Source organism: Petromyzon marinus, chromosome 47 (assembly GCF_048934315.1).
Source record: "Petromyzon marinus isolate PM22_M1 ecotype Great Lakes invasive population chromosome 47, UKy_Petmar_22M1.pri1.0, whole genome shotgun sequence".
NCBI lineage: Eukaryota > Metazoa > Chordata > Hyperoartia > Petromyzontiformes > Petromyzontidae > Petromyzon > Petromyzon marinus.
In genome coordinates, this window is record NC_133713.1 from 3,555,003 (window position 1) to 3,579,928 (window position 24,926).

General features: G+C 54.8%; 2 protein-coding genes and 1 long non-coding RNA gene across 4 annotated transcripts in view; 2 read left to right on the forward strand and 1 right to left on the reverse strand.

The window, feature by feature from the left end:
• Window positions 1-2,581: 2,581 nt before the first annotated feature.
• GAS6 (growth arrest specific 6) lies at window positions 2,582-24,023 on the reverse strand. Its single transcript, XM_032971970.2, has 15 exons — window positions 23,756-24,023; window positions 19,141-19,298; window positions 18,265-18,289; window positions 17,621-17,713; window positions 16,952-17,074; window positions 16,294-16,416; window positions 10,705-10,830; window positions 9,783-9,907; window positions 8,895-9,013; window positions 8,280-8,478; window positions 7,658-7,816; window positions 6,061-6,229; window positions 5,223-5,389; window positions 4,469-4,703; window positions 2,582-3,950 (listed from the first exon to the last, which is right to left on the reverse strand). The coding sequence occupies exons 1-15, from the start codon at window positions 23,862-23,864 to the stop codon at window positions 3,778-3,780; spliced, it is 2,103 nt and encodes a 700-aa protein (XP_032827861.2). The 5' UTR covers window positions 23,865-24,023; the 3' UTR covers window positions 2,582-3,777.
• LOC142931042 (uncharacterized) lies at window positions 7,340-7,741 on the forward strand. Of its 2 annotated transcripts, XR_012947034.1 has the most exons (3): window positions 7,340-7,395; window positions 7,506-7,579; window positions 7,630-7,741. It is a non-coding gene; the product is annotated as an uncharacterized LOC142931042 (long non-coding RNA). The 2 variants fall into 2 exon arrangements; XR_012947033.1 differs by lacking the exon at window positions 7,506-7,579 and having other exon boundaries at window positions 7,343-7,395.
• Window positions 8,360-24,926, forward strand: part of LOC116952536 (uncharacterized) — a 49,633-nt gene continuing 33,066 nt past the window's right edge. Inside the window, exon 1 of the mRNA XM_032971965.2 lies at window positions 8,360-8,498. The gene's annotated coding sequence lies outside the window, so the exon portion shown is untranslated. The remainder of the gene's footprint in view (window positions 8,499-24,926) is intronic.

Here is a 24,926-nt window from a genome sequence, read left to right on the forward strand (position 1 = left end):
AATTGGGTCGAGGCTCAAAAGAAAGCCGTCCCTTGGTGTGGACCAATCAGTTTCAAGGACAATGCATCATTATCATAGTATGTTTTTTGTTTGCATTTTGACTGCAGGTATTGTGGTTAATGCAGTAACATGGATCCTTGTAAAAAGGTTTCCGTTTTGTTGCCAGAAAAAAGGGGAAAAACCCTATTATTACATTTTGGTACTGGCAAAGGATGATGTTTTAATGATGTTTTAGACCTTTTAACCTTTTAAAACAGTCTGCCTCAGTAGCAGACCATGCTTTCCCACCTGACGATGGATGCTTGTGTGTAGCGCCCGAAACGTCGTGATTTATTTTCTTTTCCACCCACGTAACTTTACCGGAAAGAAACAAAGAGTATGGATTCCTGCAGTCACGATAGCTTCATGTCAAGCCATTCTTTGTTAGGTCTCTCCGGTTCATTCCGTCTTTCCGAACAACACACTTTAAAATTCCCTGTTGTCCATCCTACACCGTGTGTCCAAAGTGCCAGTTGTCCTACTCATCAGAAACATGCGTTTCGATCGTATGGCCGCTACAACATTCCCTCACTTCAGTGGGGTTTATCTGGTAATATACAAGTTAGAAGTTGTTGAGTTTAGATGAGAAAGTCTACACAGAGGAGGGGCGGTGGGGGGGGGTGTTCCGCTGTAACCAGAAGACATCTTCTCGAAATCAAATCTTTTATTTGCAGCAGGGGAAGGGCATTCTTCTCGATTACGAAAAAATACGAATAGGTGTTATCCTTTCTGGCAATAGAACAGTTGTTAAGATGTTCAAACACAATAGAAAAATTTTGCAAGGAATCATGTCCGCATTAACCACACACAGTACTTGTGGTGGAGCATGCAAACAGACATGCTCTGGTAATTATATAAACATTGTCTTTGAAACCGATTGGTCTTCACCAGAGACATCAGCCTTCTTTAGGGCCCAGTGTCAGAGTGGAGAAAGTTCATACTGGTAGGAACCTCCTGGTTACACCAGCAGCCCACAGGGGATTATTGTGTCCGTCCGTCGTGCATCTAAAAATGGGAGGGGTGGGGCTGGGTGGAGAGTGGAGGGTGGAGAGGGGTTGGGTGGAGAGGGGAGGGTGGGGAGGGGCTGGGTGGGGAGTGGGAGGGGCTGGTCACCCCGTGGTACCCTTATAAAACTCAACGTTTAACCTACTCACGCCGGCTTGTGCCCGCCCTCACAGTCGGGCATATTTGCGGAATACACCACGTGCCTCCGTTGACCCTGGCCATTGACCGAGCAACCCAACGTTCCTACCAGCTCCCTCCGCAGGAATGTGTTGACCCTGGCCATTGACCGAGCAACCCAACGTTCCTACCAGCTCCCTCCGCAGGAATGTGTTAGGCGAACAGCACAAAGACAATTCACGACCACATAGCTCGGGGTGAGCAGCAACAACATTGGGATCTTACGTTTTCCTGCACCTCAAAGTTGCTGGCGGATGAGCCGGTCCACTAGAGGAGGCTCTAGAGCCGATGTGTAAAGGTTATTTTGATCTATTCAACGTTGAGCAGACGTCTGGGAAGAGGTTGGAGTACCCACTCTTTCGTCTTGTGCACGAACGGGAAAACCACCAATTCAGAAAAACTGCATAGTGTTCATTTTGTTTCGGGAACTGCCGTTCACAAGTTGAGAAAATGTGGCCAACCGACCGCAACAGTGAGACAAAGCCAGAACCGTAGCCCGGTTTCGTCTTCATTACGACTCATCAGTACAGTCATCAGTTTACCGCTGCCATCTGTCGCTCTTTCGGTGGTTAATTCAAAATTAGTAATTTGGTCAACAATACCTATTACATACTCTTTGGTTCTTTCGGTAAAGTCACGTAGGTAGAAATAAAATAAAACGAATCGCGACGTTTCGATCACAACACAAGCGATCTTCATCAGGTGGAACAACCACAGCAAGAAACATTGCTGAAGTAGGCGAGAGAGCTGCCGTGGCAAGAGGTTATATAGGTAAGAAAAGGGGGAGGAGCAAGGGGGGGAGGGAGAGAGCTGCCGTAGCAAGAGGTTATATTAGTAAGAAAAGGGGGAGGAGCTAGGGGGGAGAGAGAGCTGCCGTGGCAAGAGGTTAAGAAACGGGGGAGGAGCTAGGGGGGAGAGAGAGAGAGCTGCCGTGTCACGAGGTGATATGGGTAAGAAAAGGGGGAGGCGCAGTCACTAAAGCTTCAAATCAAGAAATACCTCTTACATTGTGGAGTGTTTTTTTGTCTATGGGAGGAAATCGGAGAACCCAGAGGAGACCCACGCAGGACAGGGGGAGACATTCAAACCCCACACAGGAGGCACCCGAGTGGGAATTGAACTCGGGAACTTCTTGGCTGAGGCGTGAGTGTTACCCAAGCGCCACCCTGCCGCCCTTAAAATGTACGAACTAATTGACGATTTGGTTCATGTCAGTGAGGGTAAGCCTGGGCAGCGCGGATATCCCTGGGGGCAGCGCGGATATCCCTGGGGGCAGCGCGGATATCCCTGGGGGCGCTCGGCACCGCTTGGCACCGCACCATCTGCCACGAGCAGGTGAAACCGACACATACATCAGTGGTAACATTTCCAATACATTTATTGCCGTGGAAATACCACACCGTTCTGTGCTCATATCTAACAGCAGTAACGTAAAAAATTCAGTGTCTTAAATCGGTACTAATAGTTCATAGGGTGAAAAAGGTAAATATTTTTTTCATGAAAACTCTTGAAGCTTAAAACATTTTTGTTCCCTTATGACATTGTACAAATACAGCACAAGTAGCAAATTAAACTCTTTGCAGCCGGGGTTGTTGCACTACTGGTTCCCTTAAAATCACCACGTGTTCTCTGGCGACAGAGGATCACGTGCACAACAGGTTGCTACGGGCTGCTGCGGTACTATTGGCGGGCAGCAGAGGGCAGTGGAGCAAAACACTCTGCTGCCATGTACTTCTATGCTCTCCACTTTCGCTAAGTACGTATATATGTTGAACTTCTATCGCACCGTACGTCGCCAACCGTGCTAATCGGAGGTGCGGGGGAAGGACAACAAACACAATCAGTACGGTCAAGTAACCCCCACATGACATGCACAGCAACATCCAGCGGTAGATTAAGAACTGGTCAGTACTGGTTGGTGAACCTGGGGAGCGATGCCACAGGAGCATAGAAGTACGGTCTAACCTTGGAATTGGCTGCCCTGTCGTCTCAGTGGCCATCACCTTGCACTGAAATACATTTCCTGTGTAATCTCATTTGCAAATCTAGAAGTGGTGCATTGTGCAAACTGCCTTTGACATGCTGGGGTGCACGTGGTTGAGAGGAAGAGTAAATATCAGGATACCTTTTCTATTGCGATAGCCATCTCAACGCGAACCACACGAATCGGATTAACTCAGTCACAAAGTACTCGTAGGAAGAGATTTCAGATAAAATGTTTAAAAAAAAATCACATGTGCACGCGTGCACACACACACCTTTACATCAGATTGTACGGATATTGGTAACATTAAATAGCAAAGTGGATTTTTTAAGCCTGCAGTAAGCTGCGTACTTGCCACCCATGCCCATGTACACGGTAGGATGTCAAGTTTTAAACCCTTCAAAGCATATCGATTCTCAGAGCTTAGAAATCGGCAGCCTTTCGCTTACATCCGCACTGTCGGCAAGTACGCCTTGAATAGCAAAGTGGATTGTTAAAGCCTGCAGTTGGGCGCCGTGAATGTTTGGGGAACGTTTGGCAAAGCAAGGGTCCAAGTTGTGCACCGACGCATTTTAGTTTGAGTAGATGGGCATCTCGGAGTGGAACAGGGGGCAAGAGTGGGACGTGACGCCCGGGGAGAGAGAGTCGGCCGTGTCTAGCTCCACGCGGAGGCCGTTGAGGCGCACGTCCCTCATGCAGCCCTGGAAGAAGGCCGTGACGGGCGTCACCCGCAGCGGCACCGAGTCTACGGGTGGGGAAAATGCAGACGCGGGCCTCCGTTAAGGGATGGGTCGCAACAGACCGAGCAGCCGCTAATTGGTACGCGTGCGTTGCGATTCGTACCCACCACGGTTGGATCCATAGTCACGAATCACCATTGAGCAATTCAGCAATTAACCCGCTACGGTATACTGCTGTTTCCTATACGTGCATCTCATGCAAGCTCACTCAAGACCAAATGCTTTTTGACTTAGTTTTTTTGAAATTATATATTTAACCTCTTCATACATCGGTCTTATATAAAATCACATAGATGCAATACTAACGTAACTAAAACATTCTGAAATTTTGTTTACTTGGACAGCAAAACAAACTTCGGCGTGTGCTTTTTAAAAACCTCCCTGAGTCCATGGACCCTGCCTGAGTCGACAGCCTCTTTCGGAGTCTCTGGGCCCCTACCGAGTTTCTGGGCACTACAGAGCACTTGTAATTGAGGCAAATGAGAGTGCCTTGCGTGCACCAGCCCACTCGGCCCGCGTGTACCGGGGAGGCCACCGAAGAACTTGGCCACGGGTCGGCTCAGCTGCTCCTGCAGGGCGGCGAGGCGCGGCAGCAGGAGCTCCTCCGTGCCCGTCACCTCGGCGCCGTCCACGGAGAGCGTCAGCGCCGTCGCGGAGACGCGCACCGCCACGCTCTGCCACGTGGGGCTCTGCATCGACGTCAGCTCCGCCACCTCCAAGCGCGCTGCCACCACATCGCCCAGCGCCACCTGCACGTACTGGGGAGGGGCTCGCACCAGTGAGGCTCCGGGTCTGCGGACTGCTCGTTTTAAGCGTTTGTACAGTTCGTAGGGTTGGTGTTGAAAGTGGCCAAAAGCTGGGTAGAGTCCTGCGAGAGGCTCGAGGTTTCAGGTAGTATGCCAACACGTTCCCTAGGTCACCAGCCAGCCCGCGTAGCTCACTTTTACTGGGCAGTGCGTTCTGCATTGCGAACGGAGCTGCACACCATCCATTTAGGCCATCCCCGGAACCGATCATAACATCACGGTCGATGTCGTCTCAAACTCAAGTCAACTTCGGGCCCATATATTTAGTTTAAAATCACACTGCTGAAAACTTACAATCACTTCCCTCTGGCCAGAGTAGGAGCCGGCGGAAGGAAGTGGCCAAGCTCATGAAGCTGCTCGGCTCTTGAAGTTTGGGGTAATTAAACAGGCTTCCCAGTGGCCATGGGAACGCAGCAAGAGTGTGATCAGCCATACAGTAGTGGGTGATGCAGCAGAACGTGCGAGCGCTACCTGTGTCGGCTGCACGTACTCGTTCCTTGCCGTGTGCTCCAGCGACACGGACAGTGGAACCTCGTCGTTTTGATGGCTGGCAAGCGCGAAGATGATGCCCGTGTCTCCCGCGGGGCGGATGGACAGCTCCACGGTCAACTCCCAGCTGTCACCGTCCTCCGGAGACACTGACACAAACCACCATCGTCACGACACGCGTAGCGGCCGCTGTGCATTCGCCGGTGGTGTGGCGCGGTTGGCGTGAGCCCCGGTTCTAGGAATGACATGTGGCCGCCCGTCTGTCTTCCTCTTCGCAGCCCGGTGCCTTGGCCCGTCTGGCACCTTGGGCCACAGGGCAGTTGCACTGCCTGCGCGCTCAATAGCTACGCCACCGGCACACGCGCCATTGGGACACATCAATCAGAAGCTCGAGCCAGCAACGCATCGCCCTGGCTCAATGACTCGTGCATTTACGTTTTCCACAAATGTAGGCACGTGCCAGGATTTTTGCATCGTCCACTCGTTCTCAATGCAAGTTAGCGAGAATCGTGCGTATGCGTGGATCGTGCGACACCGTCGGGGCTTAATGCGCAATTGCACGTTTACCTAAGCAGCCCTTTTTGTGCTTGCTCGAGTGTCCACGTTTCGGGGCGGTCATTTGCTCAGAGAGGCCGGTTTTCGAGAGGATGAATCGCAATGGGCGACCGCGAATTATACTCCAGATCCATTCAGACCGGATCGTCGGTACGAGCGTTATGGCCACCCCCCCCCACCCCCCCCACCCCCCCGCTCCCCAGTCGCGGACGTGTTCAACCTTCGTGCGGAAAGCGTTAAATGCGGCCGGCAAGTTTGCGCGTACAGAAGCTGCGGTTGAAGTACGCCATGCCGGTCCCTGGGAAGTAGGCCCCTCTTTCGACGCTGGAGAAACACTGGCGCATATTGTCACTCGACGTCTCCTCCTTGATCCAGCTCGTGTCCTGGTCCAGCCAGCTCCAGTCGCGCATGCACGCGTCCAGGTGCACGTTCAGCTGCCCACGCGGGAGGGGAGCGGTGTCAGCGACAGCACGGCCAGATCGTTCGGCGTCTTTTGATTACAAAATAATATATCTATACACGATACGGGCATCCCTTGATATTCGGAACAGATACGTTCCTGAAAAGCTGTCTGCAAAGCGAAATTCCGTACCTTGAACCATTTCATTTCCATTATTTTATAATATATTAATACTTTAATACTATACAGTACTTCACATCCAAGGTAATGGCTTCACAGTCTCTTTTTGCACTTCTACTGCCACTTGCACCGTAAATGGCCTCCCTGAAGACATCTCAGCTCTAACATTTACAACATAAGATCATTATAAAAATGCGAAATCCTGCAGAGTGCGGTTCCAGGCGGGATCAACGCAAAGGACCGAGTTAACGGGAGCCGAGTGGGGGCGACGGCATGGGGAGCTGCACAAGCCGCCCGGAGCTGCGCCGTATAATTGCGCTATCGGCATCACATGGCCACGAGATACCCATTCCCATCTCTCGCAAAGCAGTGCGACCTCTCATGTTAGAGAAGGGCCCATTGGAAGCAGATATCAGAGCTAGCTTCGAGTGCCCTTGAAGTGACCCCCTGCTGCACACAGCAGGGGGCAGCACTTGTGACCAGGCCTTACGGGTTTCACGAGCGCGCAAGTGCGTTTGTGTGTGCGAGCCAGTGCACGCGTGTGCGTGTGCCCCTGTATATACGATTACGTATGACCGCGTGTAAGTGCGTGGGTATGCTTTAGTTTGATTCATAGGTGTTTGGGTGATTTGTTTACCTTTCTTTTACTTTGCACTACTATCGTGTTTTTGTATTGTTTGTTGTTGTAACGTTCCTACCCGCCCCTGTGAAAAAGAGCTTTATAGCTCATCGGATCCCTCCAGTATAAATAAATAGTTTGATTCTGTGTAAGCGCGCCTGTGCGTGCGCGTGCCGTACAGGTTCCATCAGCGTGTGTGCGTGCGCGTGTGCTGTACAGGTTTCATCAGCGTGTGTGCGTGTGTGCGTGCCGTACAGGTTTCATCAGCGTGTGTGTGTGTGTGTGCGGGTGCGTGCCGTACAGGTTTCATCAGCGTGTGTGCGTGCGTGCCCTACAGGTTTCATCAGCGTGTGTGCGTGCGTGCCATACAGGTTTCATCAGCGTGTGTGCGTGCCGTACAGGTTTCATCAGCGTGTGTGCGTGCGTGCTGTACAGGTTTCATCAGCGTGTGTGTGTGCGCGCATGCCGTACAGGTTTCATCAGCGTGTGTGCGTGTTTGCGTGCCCTACAGGTTTCATCAGCGTGTGTGTGTGCGGGTGCGTGCCCTACAGGTTTCATCAGCGTGTGTGCGTGCGTGCCGTACAGGTTTCATCAGCGTGTGTGCGTGCGCGTGCGTGCGCGTGCGTGCTGTACAGGTTTCATCAGCGTGTGTGCGTGCCGTACAGGTTTCATCAGCGTGTGCTCGTCGGTGGGGAGGCCCGCGATGGAGATGAGGATGTCGGAGCTGACGGAGCCCACGTCGGCTGAGTGGGTGTTGATGTTGATGACCTCCTCCCCCGACAGCTTCACGATGATCTTCCCTGTAGGCCGCTCCACCGAGACCTGGCTCCCAGAATGGGCACAACACCACACACGCCAGGTTGCTAAAGGCTGCTGCGGTGGCGAGGTGCCGGCCAGCAAAGGGCACTGCGGTAACATCCGTTGTTGCACTGCGATCCAGCCGATTGGCTCGGCGGTTGATAGCAATCGGAAAGTTTCGAGTTCAAATGCTGGTTGGGCGTTGATCGAGCCCATCATCATCATCCTTCTAGGGATGATAAAATGAATACCTCTGCATGGGGAAGTCAACAGCATTTATCTTAAGAGGAATGTGCATCATCCACCACCGTCTCAGGGTCGTTAACAGGAGATGAGCACCTCCTTAGCGCTCATCTGAGCAGCAAATCACTCCAACTCTGTGACTGCATGCCCCCTGGCTTCACCAAGCCGCACTGACCGGCGTGGCGAAGTATGGCAAAAAATAGCCTCACAGCACGGTGAGCTGGGAGCGTGGCGTGTGCCGTACCGTGTGCCAAGCGCCGTCGTTGATGGGCTTGCCGCCGGTCGTAACGATCATGCTCTCGCTCATCTGCAGCTGCACCTCCAGGGAGCCGTTCCTCAGCGCCAGCACCATACGCTCGTTGGGATCGCGGCTCCGCCCGCGCTCCACGTACAGCACCAGCCCCTCCGCATCGAACGTGCGCAGCCCAAACTCCATCACCTCCCTGCGCCGTCAAACAGCCAGGTCGGTCTCAGCCAGTCGGCGTTTTTTCCCCCCACCGCACGACCGAGCCGTGCCGGGCCCGTGCCGGGGCCGTGCCAAGACAGCCCGGCGCCGCTCAGGCTTAGCCGGGTTGTTTTTCCAGTAAAACCTAGATTTTAATTCTCGGAGATGGAATTTCGGCAAGTTTAATGTAGAACCGAATTTTACGCGATGGGTGTTTTTTGTGCCGTCAATGGTGATTGGGCTGAGATCGTCAACTCACCCGGTTTAAAAATCACCCAGGCGGCTGACAAGCGGGATTCAACCCCAAGAGAGCTCAGGGGTGCCAGCTCACCGCTCAGAGTCACCTGGCTACCCAAACCTCTGGGAAATGCCGACCTCCCGTCTGTGACCGTACGGTCCCCACTGTGAGCTCACCGTTTGATCTGCCGTAGCTTGAAGCGCAGCAGGAAGGTGGGCTTTGTGATGAAGTGGGGGTTGGTGCACATCCACTCTGCGTTCTTCTGCACCCTCTCATTGAACAGCTGGATGATTGGCTGTGGGGTGGGAGGGCACAGGGGGGGATTGACACACACACGCACGTGTGTGTGTGGTGTAGTCTCTGGGCTCTCTGTGGAGATATGTACCACAATAGAGGCACGGTCGTCACGGAGACACTGCTGCTAAGGAGATGCCAGACGTGGCTGCCATGGAGACACCGCCACCTATCCTGATCTCCAGAGTTCTCGGCCGGTGAAACAATAAAAACCCGACACTGAAGTAGTACAATTTATACGTAGGCTTTCACGGCCAATGTTACGATTCATAATTGGTTTATTTTGGGCGAGGTCGCCTGTGTAGGTACAATGTTAATTCATTACCCATAACCCTCCATCATCTGACGTAGCCAATCAAGTTGTTACGTGGGCAGATATGCCAATTGATTCGGTTGATTAGCGAAACCGGAATGTTAAAAAGGGCAAACAAAATGTTGACACTTCACCTCCAACAGGTTATTAAACGAGGGCTCAGATCTCGTGAGAAAGCACTTCCCGATTGAAATTTGCATTTATTTGCCGATGTGACAACACTTTGTTTGATTGCCCGTCGTTGGGTGGTGGAGAATCACGGTTTAATAAAATTGGCATTGAACCTTCACGGTGATCTCACCCCAAAAAAAAACCAACCGTGAACTCTGCAGTAGAAATTTGTAACGTGAGCGCATCTTGCTGATTTTGCTCATCTGTGCGGCCCGGCCCGCCGTGGTTCCCGCCGTGGCTCCCGCCGACGCTGCGCCCAAGGGACAGGGTGGTGTGCTGCGGGGACCTTGCACTGGTGGAGGTCGTTGCCGAGCTGGAAGCCACTGCGGCCGTCGCAGCGGCAGGCGTAGCTCCCCTCGGTGTTCACGCACAGCTGGGCACAGCCAGAGTTGTCCAGGCACTCGTTCACATCTGCCGCGGGGACGCAACGGCCGCTTCATCGGCGCCCTCTCGACAAACGCTCCCCCCTCCCCTCACCGGCCCCCTTGCACACAGTGGCCCGCGAGGTCGTGCCCGGATCCCCGTAGCAATCAAAAGGGACAAATCAAATAAACAATTTTCCGACTTTCCGTACAATGATGAGAAAAACTCGCCGGACACGCGGACGCGGTGGTCCGATTGCCCTTCTGCTCGGCGGTTCATAACAAAAGGCCGCTGCCGTGCTTCATACGCGCAGGTTCGGCGAGGTTATGTGGCATGCAAGGCATACTGGGAGGATCGAGCCTATGGTCACGGTAGCACCTGTTTCTGTCTCGAGATCACCGTTTGCTCGGAGGGTGATCTCAAGAATATGGCCCTAACCCCTCGAGGGGTTATTTTCCCACAACTTTATCCCCGTTGAGCTATCGGGAGCAGTTTCACAGGGCGAATCTTTTTGGAACTAGCGGAGCGGCGCAACTCTCTGCATTAGGGAACGGCCCACGGAAGCGGATACTGCAGCACTACCTCCGAGATCCCTGCAAGTGGCCTATTTCACACTGTAGGTGGCGGTCACTCGGAGTAAGTTTTGTCGCATCACAGTCAAGCCGGCGTTTTAAAGCTTCGAAGCGGTATTTGGCCAAATTAAGTGGTGGACCAACTTTTTGCTCGGCTGAGACCATCAACTCGCCGCACACGAGAACCCAGTTTAAAGTCACGGGTGGCTGCCTGCTCTCTCGAACCCAGGACCCGCAGCGGCTCGGCGCTGCGGCATCGAGAGCCCTCCTCACCGTCGCACGTTTGGTTCATCTCGTTGAAGACGTAGCCACGGAGGCAGCTGCAGTGGAAGGAGCCCTCCGTGTTGACGCACGTGGCCTGGCCGCAGATGCCCTGGCCGAGCGAGCACTCGTCCTCATCTTGCGAAGCGACCACAGCGACACGCAGCAGCAGGAGTGACCCGCCGGGTTAGCAGCACTCATACATCACCATCATCCGCACCTCCGATTAGCACGGTTGGCTATGTACAGTGCGCAGGAAGTTCAACATACACACACACACTGACATTTTCTCTGTCAGTTGCCATGTCTATGGCTCCACTTTGATCTCTCGGTTTCAAAGTCCTCGCGAGCTGTCCGTATTGGTAAACCGTCGCATCGCATTTGCAGCGCAGCATCGACAAAGCACATCGACGATCCACCTGTATACGTTGTACGCGCATAACCCTACGGCCAATCCACTGCTGGACGTGGGCCTCCTCGTAGCGCACGGTCACCACGCCGAGTACGGGTCCACGAGGACGGTGCGGGTGCGGTGTGGGCGCTCGGTGTGGCCCGCCGTGTGGAACACCACCCCCCGCCGCCCGCCCGTCCAGCCCCCCACCCGGCGGGTGGGGGGCTGGGGTTTGGCTGAGAGGAACGCTTCACGTCAGCAGAACATCCCCAGGAGGAAGCCACCAGCATCAACACGACGGCGTTTACCGAAAACGCTCCGCGAGCCGCCCCCGCATTCTGAGAATTGGTTTCCCTTGAAGTCCCTCGGCGGGAGAGAGAAAGGCTCCCAGGTTTTTATTTACGGATTGCGTCCTCACCTCTTCCCCTCTCCGACATTAAAAACCGGACGCGAATATAAACAGAGACCAAGCTGCGGACGTTCTGGAACGTAAACAAATGGTCACGCAGCCCCCAGCACGGCCACTCCGTGTTCCACGAGGCCGGCGACCACCTCCACGTTCACGGGAGCCACCGTGCCACGCGTGGGAGCCACCGTGCCACACGTGGGAGCCACCGTGCCACGCGTGGGAGCCACCGTACTTTAACGAGTGGTACGGCGCCGTCGTCCGGGGTTACTGCACTACCGCTACAGCTGGCTACCCGAGTTCGACTCCCTGTCATGGCCAACACCAGTGGCAAGTGATATCTGAACCAGTCCTGGGTACCCCCTCTTCACCATTCCACACTTAAAAACTAATTTCTTTGTAATTGCCTTTTGCGTTTCGTTTGTTGTCGTTTCCCAGACCTTCGGTTAGCACGGTTGGCTACGCACGGTGCGAACAAGTCCAACGTACATACATACACACACACTGGTGAGCGTGGCGAAGTATGTTCAAAACAACCCCACGCCCAACACTATGTGGGGAGGCTTTCACCCAACGGTGGATTGGCAAACGGCGGTACAAGATTATTACCATTGTTACTGCTTAGTCACCTCGCGGTCCGCAGTTGTCTCCCAAGGCAGAGGACCAGACATTCGTGAATAAATATCTAAACACCGCAGGGAATTTCCAACGATAAAGAAAAATCGACATACAGACATCCGATGCGCACTGCTGTGCGCACTCACGTCACTCACTCACCTCACCCACTCACCCACTCACCCACTCACCCACTCACCCACTCACCCACTCACCCACTCACCCACTCACCCACTCACCCACTCACCCACTCACGATATCACGACACTTCCCGCTTCTTACTAATGATAGTAACCTTTTCTCAAGTCAACAAACACGTTACACATAGTGCCGTTTGTGGCTGGCCGCTTGGCGTTCTGAGGCTCGTGCTCGGCAACTGTGCCGGTATACATTGCCCATGGGCTCCACCCTGGAGCGACAGAGAGGGACGTGGCCGCTACGTCTCAAGGGAAGGCACGCGCGTGGTCTGTACCCCGGGACGCTCCCTCATCATCATCATCGTCGCTGCCTCAACAGCGTCCTGTTTACTCCTGCCTGCCTCGCAGCAGCAGCCGCGGCAGCAACAGCAGGGAATTCTGTGAGATAATTACCAAATTCCTCATTGGTTTTTTCGGTAAAGTCACGTATGTAGAAAAACAGTAAAATTATATTAAAATAAATCACGGCGTTTCGACCGCAACACAAGCGATCTTCATCAGGTGTAAAAAAAAATAGCGAGGGAGCACATAGGGTGACATTAACGCGACACATAGAGAGCGTTAAACTGCACGGAGGTAAATACAACAAGAAGATGAGAGACGAGAATTCAACAAACCTAAGAAAAAATATACGAGATGCAAAACCAGTCGGCCAACAACACAGTTAGACACATGCCTGGCGGACCACGAATTTCAGAAGAGTGCTAAATTTCGTGTTCATCCTCTGGGTTGAACACACCAGCATAGACAGAGTGAACAAATACGAGGTACAAGGTAGCAGAACAGACATCCCTTCGGCCCTTTTCCTGCTTCTCTGTCCGTCTTTCCTCTTCTTGCCGCTTGGTGCCCCTGTATATGTATTTCTGCTGACTTGTACCTCGTATTTGTTCACTCTGTCTATGCTGGTGTGTTCAACCCAGAGGATGAACACGAAATTTAGCACTCTTCTGAAATTCGTGGTCCGCCAGGCATGTGTCTAACTGTGTTGTTGGCCGACTGGTTTTGCATCACGTAATTTTTTCTTAGGTTTGTTGAATTCTCATCTCTCATCTTCTTGTTGTATTTACCTCCGTGCAGTTTAACGCTCTCTATGTGTCGCGTTGATGTCACCCTATGTGCTCCCTCGCAATTTGTTTTTTTACACCTGATGAAGATCGCTTGTGTTGCGGTCGAAACGTCGTGATTTATTTTAATATAATTTTATTGCATTTCTACATACGTGACTTTACCGAAAAAAACAATGAGTAATTTACGCAGTCACGAAAGCTTTAATTCTTTATTAATTACCAAATTCACCCAGAATGCACTCGGCCTTATTAGAAGCTCATCGGCTTGAACCTGGATAGTGCTGGCATGTGTAGTGGCATCGCGGGATGTCGCTGTGTAATGCCGGCCCAAGAGAGGCACGGCATACGATGTATTGTCATCGCGGATACCACTTACATGTGGATGCAGTACCGGCCTTTGAGGGGCTCGGTGAGCGCTGATCGATAGCATTGGATGGCACCACACGTAGCGTGCAGTGCCGACCCCTACAGGATAGGGTGTGAGAGTGCCAGCCACGGGAATGGTGTTACTATAGGCCATGGCACTTTGGTTGACCCCAGAGGACACGTGACCGGTTAAGTCTCCACAGAGCCCCCAAGTGGGGGCTAGGGGGTGGTCACGTGTCAGGGCCGAGATCCTGCTAGAGGGTTCTAGAAGATGGTCGTGGCTAAGGGCGGAGCCAGCCACGCCAGAGAGGATATAAGCCGGGTCCCCGAGAGGGACCGGCTGCCGTTGTTCATCCTGAAGAAATCTACGTTCTACGTTCTACGTCCTACAGAGTCTCCAAAACATGGACCTGGACCCAAGCTGTGGTCCGGTCCGTTGTAGCTAGTCACGGTGCAATTAGTGTAGTTAGCCTGGTGGTCCATCACCATAGGTTGTTATTCTTTTAAGGGGCAGTTACCCCGTGTGTTGATGTTAATAAATGTGTTGCGACTCAGTTGAACTCACTACACATGGATGACCACCATAAACAACAAACTGGTGTTATAGGCTCTCTCTGAGGATATGCTGTGGGCATTGATGCCCTTGTGTGTGTGGCGCTTTGTGTGTGTGTGTGTGTGCAATACTGTGGGTATGTGTCTGGGTGATGCTGTGTGTGATGCTGCGTGTGTGCGACGCTGTGGGTGTGTCTGAACAATACTGTGTGTGTGGGTGATGCTGCGCGAGTGTGTGTGATGCCATGTATGTGTGTGATGATGTGTGTGTGTGTGTGTATCCAGTAACTGGTGGTTCCACCAGTTACTGGAAAGGGGGACCGCACAGACTGTAACAACTACAGGGGGCATCTCGCTTCTCAGTGTACCGGGAAAGGTCCTGGCAAGGATTATTCAACATCGCCTTGCTAGGCACGCTGAGGAGAGGCTTGCGGAGCCCCAGTAAGGTTTCAGGAAAGGGTGGTCCTGCATAGATGCCATATTTTCTGTTCGTCTGCTACAGCAGAGGTGTAGGGAATTTCAACAAGACCTACATCTCTGCTTTATTGACCTGGTCAAAGCCTATGATACCATCAGTAGGCCTGGGCTCTGGGTTGTTCTTCGTGCTTTCGGAGTCCCTGACCCTCTGCTCACGATCATTAAGGACCTTCATGATGGTGAGCAGGCCCGGGTAAAACTACATGGCCGGGAGTCAGAGCCATTCCCTGTACACCTTGGGGTGCGACAGGTATGTCCTCTGGCTCCAACATTATTTAACATCTATTTCGACCACGTAGTTCGTGAAGCCTTCAGTAGCTGTACCAGAGGAATTTCCATCTGGTACAGATACAATGGGAGGCTGACCGATGCCCGGGTGCGGTCAAGGGATGGCTCCCTATTGCTCAACCACGTTATGTATTCCGATGATCTGATAATTGCTACTCACTCAGAGGAGGAGTTGGAGGCGCTGCTGCTGAACCTGGAACTTGCCACTAGGAGGTGGGGACTGACCATCAGCCCCACCAAAACTTAGCACCTGCCTGGGTATTTTGTACCATTGGACACTCCACTCCCACAACTCCCAATTGGTGATAGGGCAGTTGTAAAGTGGAGAGTTTCCCATACCTTGGCAGTGTGCTCTGGTTTAACAGCAGAGGTCTCACTCCGAATAAGTCGAGCGACATCTTTTCATTGGTTGCGTAACGCTGTGCGGAAGCTACCTGGTCTCTCGCTCCACACGAAGCTTCAGGTTTTCTCGGCCACAGTCATTCCCTCCCTTCTCTACGCTTGCGAAATGTGGACCCCTCTAATGGAACATCTTCGCCGGTTGGAAACATTTAGGCTGGCCTGCCTACGATCCATCCTGGGTTTAACAAAGCTGGATTGTGTGAGGAGCTCACAAATCCTTGAAATATGTGGACAAAGTCCCATCGGTGAGCTCCTCCGGCAGGCAAGGCTGCGTTGGCTGGGTCATGTAGCCCGCATGCCTAGCCACCGCATGCCTAAACAGCTTTTGTTCGGCCAGATCGAGGGGGAAAAACGGACACGGCACGGGCTAGAGAAGAGATGGAGTGATGTGGTACAGGAGGATGTGGAGCTGAGTGGGCTTGCCGATGACTGGTACCAGCGGTGTCAAGATCGGCCTCTCTGGAGGAGGCTCGTGAAGGGCGCTACTGGGCAGTTGGAGGCAGTTGCCCGCCAACAACAACGGAGGGGGGAGGAGTGATGCTCACAACAATGAGCGGAGCGCCGGGTGGCTAAAGCACAGCAAATTTGTCACAGTAGGGGGCACAGGTGGTGCATCAGCCAGCCGTCTCAGTCGACCCGTGGCATCTGGGTCTGCCCCGTGACCTCCTGCCAGCGGGCGTTCGACACTTCACGTGGCCTCAAGGTGCAGATAGCCTGGCACTTGCGTCGTGGTGACGTCACCGCCACTTAGTGGCGAATGGCGGTTGTCGTGTGTATCTGGGTGACGCCGCGTGTGTGCGCGGCGCCGGCAGGGTGGGGGGCGAGGGGGTGGGGGCGCACCTTGGCAGGACATGTGGTCGCTCTGCAGCAAGTAGCCTCTTCGGCAGCGGCAGCGGCGAGTGCCAGGCAGGTTCATGCACTCGTGGCCGCATCTCCCGTTGTTCTTGTCGCACTCGTTGATGTCTGCACACCGGACACAGAGAACAGCCGGTCCCCAGTTCTATGAACGCCGCAATCTTGGGGGCCTCCGACCGAATCGCACGGTGTGTGTCCGATCAACGTCACTCAACCGGGACCGCACGCGGCACCGATTGTCTCTTCGCACCGGCGGACTGACGCCAGAGTGTTGGGGTCTCCTCGTGCCAAGCAGGTACAGCTGCCGCTGGGTGGGCGGGGTGCCCTTTCAAACGGCATAAAGGAAGGCGTTCTCTGTCAAAAGCAAATCGTTGCCAAGATTATCTCGTCGGATCGAGGGAGCTAAGCAGGTATTGCGCCTGGATAGCACTTGGATGGGCGAGCGCCGTTCACGCCGGGTTGCAGCAGGCTTCTGCGGGGACCCCGCTAGCGTCGGGCAGCACGAAGCTGGGCCCTTGTCCCTGCGAGGGGCAGGCGTCACCACCGCGCGTTCCCCAAACCCGCGGCTCGTCGTCGCCACTTCCCGTACCCCCTCCCCCCCCTTCCCTCACCTGCCCCCCCCACCCTGTGCCACGCCACTCACCCTGCGTGCAGTTCTTGCCGGTCCAGCCGACGTGGCAGATGCAGGCGTAGTCGCCCTGCTGGTCGATGCAGGTCAGGGAGCTGGCGCGCGAGCACGGCGAGGGAATGCACTGGTTGGGCAGCGCTGCGCGAGCGGAGAGCGGGCACACACACGCAGGCACACCACAGCTCCACATCCACGGTGTTCGGTAACGAGCGCTGGCGCAGCGGTTAGCGCGCTCCGCTATCGAACCCCGGCGACCCGAGTTTGATTCCCGCTCACGGCCAACGACACCGGTGACAATTATCTGAACCGTTCCTGGGCCTACCTGGTGGTGTGGTGTGTAAACATCGCCACCGGGGTGAAAAAGATGGCCGAGCGTGGTGGGGGCCACCCAGCCCCCCCCCCCATGTGCCGTTCCGTCTTTCATTAGGTGCTCTCTAACAGCATTTGCCCCAACAGTCTGTTACGACTATACAGGGGATATTTGTATTTGCAGTGGTGAACGTGCACAAATAACGTCAATAATAATGGTGACTTCTACAGCGCCGTAACACAGCTGGCCGCCACACGGGCCACTGGACAAAGTGACAGAAAGCATTCAATATCCGTCAGCGCCTCTGCTCGCCGGTGACGCACGCGCGCAGCTCTCTGCTCACCGGTGACGCACGCGCGCAGCTCTCTGCTCACCGGTGACGCACGTGCGCAGCACGCTGCTCACGCTGCTGGCTCTCCAGTTGTCGTGCGGGTCATCCTCAGTGATGTGGTGCTCCGACAGGCAGTCTGGGGGCGGCAGCGCAACGCCGGCGTCACCATCGTCACCACAGTCGCCAGCGTCACCAGTCACCATCACGTGCCAGTGGTGTAGGAATCGTGTACAGGTGCACTTAATATGTTCAACTCGATAACGTTTACATTTTGCGCTGGTAACCGTTTGCAATGTATTAATTGGCCCACGTCTCCCTAGAAAGAGAGGCTTATGGTCTGAACGGTCCATTACACAGCCAAGTCGCCCTTGCTAATGCAGCAATGTTGCTATCTGTGTATTGGACTCCTTTCCTCTCCTGCTTTATTAAAAGGAGAGTGGCATGACTGAGCGAAATACAGCGAAGGAATTTAATAGATCATTTAGTGCATCACTAAAGCAGTACAATCTGAGCGGCTGCAGTCGTTTAATGATGCCCAAGTAAAATAATAAAAGGAAACGTACGAGTACGTTTAAAGAGCACCATAGGTTGTTTGTAATGTGGACATGACAATACTGCGCCCGTGTGTTTGGGTTGCAGCAAGGGCCACGCGTAGCGTTACATGCAGCGCAGCGTACACGTGCGTACCTAAATACTTGGGGTAGAAGTAGTTCTGGAATAGAACAAAAAAGAAACACAAAAATACAATCAAACGTCCGCACACGAGGAACATTCTCATGCGCGATCCGCACGCACGGAGCCGGACAAGGGTGGAGGAACCGGCGCGGTGCGTTCGCCAGACATCGACCGGAGCGTCCCCTCCGCGCTCGCACCGCACCCGCGGCTCAATCGCAGAGACCGAGGAGGACGTTCAGCCGGGGTAGTACTCAACGGGTCAAGACGGACCGTGAGGTACCCAGGCGGTGGTGGTGCTGGGGTTTTTTTTTCCGGGTTCTTTCGGGTTTTCTCCCCAAGTCAAAGCACCCTTCAGCGTGCGGAGGACATCACGACTCAATGCCCGATGCACAAATACGGAGGGGGGAAGCAGCATCATTGCAGCGAAGCGCCACTCCACCATTTGGCTCCGCCGCCTCAATGTAAAACTGCAGTTGCAGGCGACCCTCCTGCCTCCTGAGACTCAGCTAGGCATTCCTGGGTGAATGGCTGCTATCGTTATTATCTATATAATATTATAATTCATGCTGCTGGTTCTTTGCAATTCTTGGCCATGTGTGTGGTCGAGTAGCAACAATGGCCAGGATCAGAATTGCTGTGTCGTTAACGCAGCAGGCAGGCAGGGCAGGCAGGGCAGGCAATCAAAGGGCGCGGGAAGCAGGCAGTCAGTTACAGAGCAAGGGAGGCAGGCAGTCAGCCACAGGGCGAGGCAGGCATTCAGCCACAGGGCGAGGCAGGCAGTCAGTTACAGGGCAAGGGAGGCAGGCAGTCAGCCACAGGGCGAGGCAGGCAGTCAGCCAACCCCCGGGGGAAGGCGGTGGCGTTGGGCCCCACTGCGGGCCCCGTTACCGTTTCGGGGTCGTTTTCAAAGACCTCCCGCGCCTCCTCCTTGTTGCAGAACTCCTCGACACACTCGCGCTCCAGGTTGCCCTGCTTCGCCTCCTCGAACACGTTGTACGCGCGCCTCTGTCGGCTCAGGAACCGCTCGGCCTGTCGCGCGGTCAGAACTGACGACAAAGGGAAGGACGGCCAGAAGTTTAACGGACTTGTAGAAATATCTTTCGGAAACTATTTTATCATCCCGGGTCGCCCTATCGGCATCACGTGGTCGCGAGGCGAGCGATTTAATCAGAAGGTTCAGGTGATCAGCTCAGCCTTTTTTTACGTGAGATAACGGGCCCGCCGAGGGCAGCACTTTCCCACCGGCTCGTCGCGTGTGCTGCTGTTTGCGTTTAGTTTGTGGTTTTTCCCCACACCTCCGATTAGCACGGTTGGCTACGTACTGTGTGAAAGAAGTGCATTATACATATACCGATGTTTGTAATTCTCAGGAGCTGGCATTTAGCCAAATGAAATCGCAGAACCAAAATTTCACGAGACCATCGACTCGTTACACGGTGCCCGAAACCTGGGTTCAAACCCAGGATCTCGGCGCTCTGATCTCCGAGGCCACCCGTCCGCATCCAGTAAATAACTTTAAAACAAACAGCAGCAGCTGCTGTGAGAGTCAGCTATCAGAGGCTCACAAAACACATGACGACTACATGCGTGTACACAAAATCGCCCGCGCGTTCCTGCGAGAGGCACAACAGTCGTGCATGGCAGATACCAGTTACAGGATAAACATATCAAATGCCCCGCGCCAGGGCACACAAAAGCCGACCGGCAAAGGCAAACACGAGCCGCCCGCTAAACAAGAGGTGGCGGGCGGCACGGGAGGGCAGGGGGGTGAAACCGATCCGATGAGAACGCGGCCACCGACGTTGTCGCTCACCAGGGCCACCCGGAGTCACGCGCCGACGGAGCTTTGTGTGGCAACAAAAGGGGCAGCCCCCCAGCCGGTGTGTGGGCAGCCTCGGCGTTCGAACGTTCCGGGTCGGAGAATCTCGGGGGGAACGGGGGGCTGGGGGGGGCCTCCGTTCCCATATTTGTACGCATCCCATCAGCCCCCACGGTCTTTGTGGAGCGCGTGGGTCTGCCCCCGTGACCTCCTGCCAGCGGGCGTTCGACACTTCACGTGGTGGCCTCAAGGTGCACATGGCCTGGCACAAGCGCCGTGGTGACGTCACCGCCACTTAGTGGCGAATGGCGGTTGTTGTTGTTTTAGCAGTGGTTCTTAACCTGTGCTTGCAGCCTTGCAACCCCTTTGGTTCCCGAGCGTAAACATTTGTGCAGTGTTTTATGAAACAAAGTAGTTGCGTTTTGATGATTTAACCTTCGAAAACAATCTGTGACACGTCTCGCACACCCAGAAAGGGCATCTCGCACCCCCAGGGGGTGTGTGCACTCCAGGTTAACCACCACTGGTAGATATACACACAGCAGATGCATGCAGATACAAAGACAAAGATCCCCCGTGTAGCCTTAACAGACTGTAGGGGCAAGTGCTGTTAGCGAGCACCTATCAAGGCGGGAACGGTACACGAGGGGGTGGGTGGCCAGCAACCACGCTTGACCGCCTTTGTCTCCCCAGTGGCGATGTTTACACACCACACCAGGTATTCATTTGAGGCTGAGTCGACCTAGGGGAGGCCCGGGACTGGTTCAGACAATCGTCACTGGGTGTTGGCCGTTAGCGGGAATCGAACTCGGGTCGCCAGGTTCATAGCGCAGCGCGCTAACCGCTACACTATGGCTCCCCACATACATACACACACAGTACACACAGCAGATACATACACATACATACACACATACATACACACAGACACACAGCAGCACTGGTTCAGCACAAGTAAAACTCTGGACCGGTTTGGAGTTTGGACATCCAGTGCCTCATCAACATGTTCAAACCGAGGCGTAAACAACGCTCGAAATGTTTTTTTGTTTTTAACGTGGCGAGACAAACACGGGTGGGATGCGTATGTATTGCCCGCCAACTTATTTCTGCGATGAATATTCTGCGCGAGGACGCCTGACGATGTCCACGAGCCTCCCGCTGACCACGGGTTCCCGGGGCTCTCTCGCGCGCGTGATGACCTGTTACGGGGCACGATGCTGGGTCGCATGATCCAGCCAACAGGGCCACCGACTCCCACCCCCCCACCCCCAAGGCGGCGTTTGACCACGAATAAAATTAGCTTCTGCTCGTCAGCGCGTGTTGGACACCGCATGCGATGCAGCGGTCAGCGCCCCGTGGACAGCGAACCGGGGTTCGACCTCCCGGCGTGGCAGCTGAAACAATGGTGGAAGTTTCTTAACTTTATACCCTACACCCCCTGTGCCCCCCCCACCCCCTATTTCCATGCCTTCCCCCCCCCCCCCTTTCAGCATGGAAGTGTTGTTTTGTGTCCAGCTGTTTAGGGGGAGGGTGGATGCGAGGGGTTATTGTTCTGCACGCTGCGGAAAGTCCCGGCCGAGTCTGCATAAAGCCAACAGTGCAGGGGGGGGGGGGGGGTCGTCTCCCCCCGCCCCCTCCCCTACCCCTCCCCCCACGGCTCACGGTCTTCCGCTCGGCCTCATGGACCACAACAACATTGGTCAACAGTAGGCCGACGTTTCAGGCGACGAGCCTTCCTCGGAGCATGGAGAGGGCAGGGAGATCGAGCGACTTCAGTGTTTTTTGCTGATCAATCCGTGCATCCGCTCTGCCGTGAAGAAGCGCCATTGCCCGAAACGTCAAACTAACGTATATATTGTATGGGGACCCGTGCGCTGTGTTGTTGCCCAGTTTCCCGAGTCAGGTCGCAGTAGCAATTCCCGTAACTCACGAAGAACATTCCTCTCTAGCGGGGAGGGAGGGAGGGAGAGTGGCTTGTCTGGGCAGCCCTTATCTGCCAGGCGTTACCAGCCGGCCCCCCTCACCCCCCTCGTACACATCGCCACACGCGCTGGGTGCCACGCTGCCGCTGTGGGATTCACTCGGCACGCTGCCGCTGTGGGATTCACTCTGCACGCTGTGGGATTCACTCTGCACGCTGTGGGATTCACTCTGCACGCTGCCGCTGTGGGATTCACTCTGCACGCTGTGGGATTCACTCTGCACGCTGCCGCTGTGGGATTCACTCTGCACGCTGTGGTATTCACTGCACGCTGCCGCTGTGGGATTCACTCTGCACGCTGCCGCTGTGGGATTCACTCTGCACGCTGTGGGATTCACTCTGCACGCTGCCGCTGTGGGATTCACTCTGCACGCTGTGGGATTCACTGCACGCTGCCGCTGTGGGATTCACTCTGCACGCTGTGGGATTCACTCTGCACGCTGCCGCTGTGGGATTCACTCGGCACACTGCCACTGTGGGATTTACTCTGCACGCTGCCGCTGTGGGATTCACTCGGCACACTGGGATTCACTCGGCACGCTGCCGCTGTAGGATTCACTCGGCACACTGCCACTATGTCGCGGGGGGTGGAATAACGGTTCAGCCTGGGCCACATTCAAACCCGCAAGGTAAACACGGATCGTGAAGCAAGCCGCTCGACCAGAGCGCGTGCCTCTTTCTATCTGTGTGCGTGCGTGGGAGTACATTCTCTGTAAAACATTGAAAGCCTCAAACCAAATAAATATATCCCAAGGCCACGCACAGTGTAGTACGCATGCAGGCAGCACTTAGTACGCATTCAGTCAGCCCGTAGTACGCATGCAGGCAGCAGCAGTTCCGCAACGTCCGTACGCGAGCAACTGCATCGGGTTTCGCGGTCGTGCTGCTGCTGCTGCCCGTGTAGCTCACCCCACGTGTACCGCGTGTTGTCGATGCGCGATGTCCGACGTTTCGCTGCACGTGCCGGTTTGGGGAGCTTCGGGATTCGAGGAATAAAGTTCGCTCTCCCGCACGACACGTGGGTTCGAAACGTCGGGCACAGCGCGCCCGACGGAAACTCTACAACCCCAGAAACGCACGAGGAGAGGAGCTACTAGGCAGGCACGACCACGACAACCTCGGGACTTGTCGTTGGGAGCCGTTCTGTGTCCGCTACGGTGCTCCTTGTGACCCAGCAGGACTGCTGCAGAGGCAGCAGGCGAGAGGTCGGGGGGGGGGGGGTCACCGCACAGATGTTGTTGTGAAACTCCCTTCCCTCGTGGGAGGGCGTCGCGATGAGGAGCCGTTACCCCCCGGCTCCGCAGGAGAATGCGAGTGACCGAACATCGCCATCTATTTTCCTCCCTACGGGGATATAGTGTTGTGCCCTCGCGTTGGGGGGGGGGTGGTGGCTTTCTCCGGGTGCTCTGGTTTCTGGCCACTTGTTGGGTGAACACAACTTCGTCATGAATTGGGCCGAAAACGTCCGAAAACAAATACCCATTTGTGATCGTTCTTGTACGGCGCAAGTCTCGCGACACGCCGAGAGGCGGGCCGGGCCGCGGCTGCTTCGTTCACAAAATCCCGGCGAAGCCTCGACAATGAATCTCTGCGGCACCCACCACCACCACCGCTACCACCACCACCACGTCGACCGTCGCTCGCCCTCCACCAGACCCCCCCCGCTCCTCTCTCTCTCTCCTGCCGACCGTTGGGTTACTCACACGGATCGCCCTGGCACTGGGCCACCACCGCCACGAGAAGCAGAGCGAGGGCGGTCAGCACGGAGACGCAGCAACGGCGCCGGGCCATCATCATCGTCGTCATCATCATCGCCCCGCACCGCTGCAGCTGCTACTGCGCCGCGGCTTCCCCGGGCGTGTTCGTCTCGCTCCGCGGTCGAGGCTGCGCGCTGCTGCTACTGATGATGATGATAAAGAGAGCGCGAACGCTGTTCGCCGGTTGTGCCTCGGGAGAGCTGCGCCGTTGTTTTGTAGGGGGCGAGGCGGCTCCGCCCAACACCGCCACCACCACCCCCCCAGCGCCATCCCTCGCACGCCCACTCCGGATTAGCCTCAGCCACCGTGCCCTGCTGCCCACACCGCCACGCTAAGTCCATGGTGCCAAGAGCAATGATTTGACTCGTTGGTGAGCGCCACCTGAGACGGCAAACTGGAGCCTGTAGCAACGTGTTCCGAATCGTCGAGGAAAGCGAATAACGCGATCGGCCATACTTCACCAGCATGCCTATCATGCGCTGTCCCTGCGTACGACGCCGGCAATACGTTCGGGAGATTAATGCCACTGTTGAGGTCTGCTCGCCAAGACGAGATGGGGCCCGGCAGAGTTCATGTTGGGGTTTCCTCCATCTCCTCCGTCGAAGGAAATGGGACCGCAGGGGTTTACGATACTGTACGGTTTGCATGGCCATAATCGCACCATTGTGGCTGACCTTCAAATGTCCTTCCGCTCTTCTCTTAAAGCCCACGTATTCTCGATTGCCCACCCTGCCATCTCTCCACTCGCACTGACGCCTTCCCTGTCCCCAACTCCCAATGGTCACTCAATTCAAGATTGGTCACCCATCACCAATCCACTCAGATCCATCTTCGTTTCCTCCACGCATCGTCACCACCACCACCACCACCTCATCTTGCATATATATTCCATCCACTCATCTCGTTTCATCCCGCTAACCACTGTGTACCCTAGTCTACTGTACAGCGCCTTAATTAAGGCGCTTATATAAACGGATGATAAGATGAGAATGTGTGATAAGATAAGGTTCAGATGTGCTTGACGATTACACCATCGTTATCGAGTAAGCCACCACCACCGGTGCTATCAGAATTCTGCTTTGGGCCCGTGGACTAATTGACTACGCTACACACATGG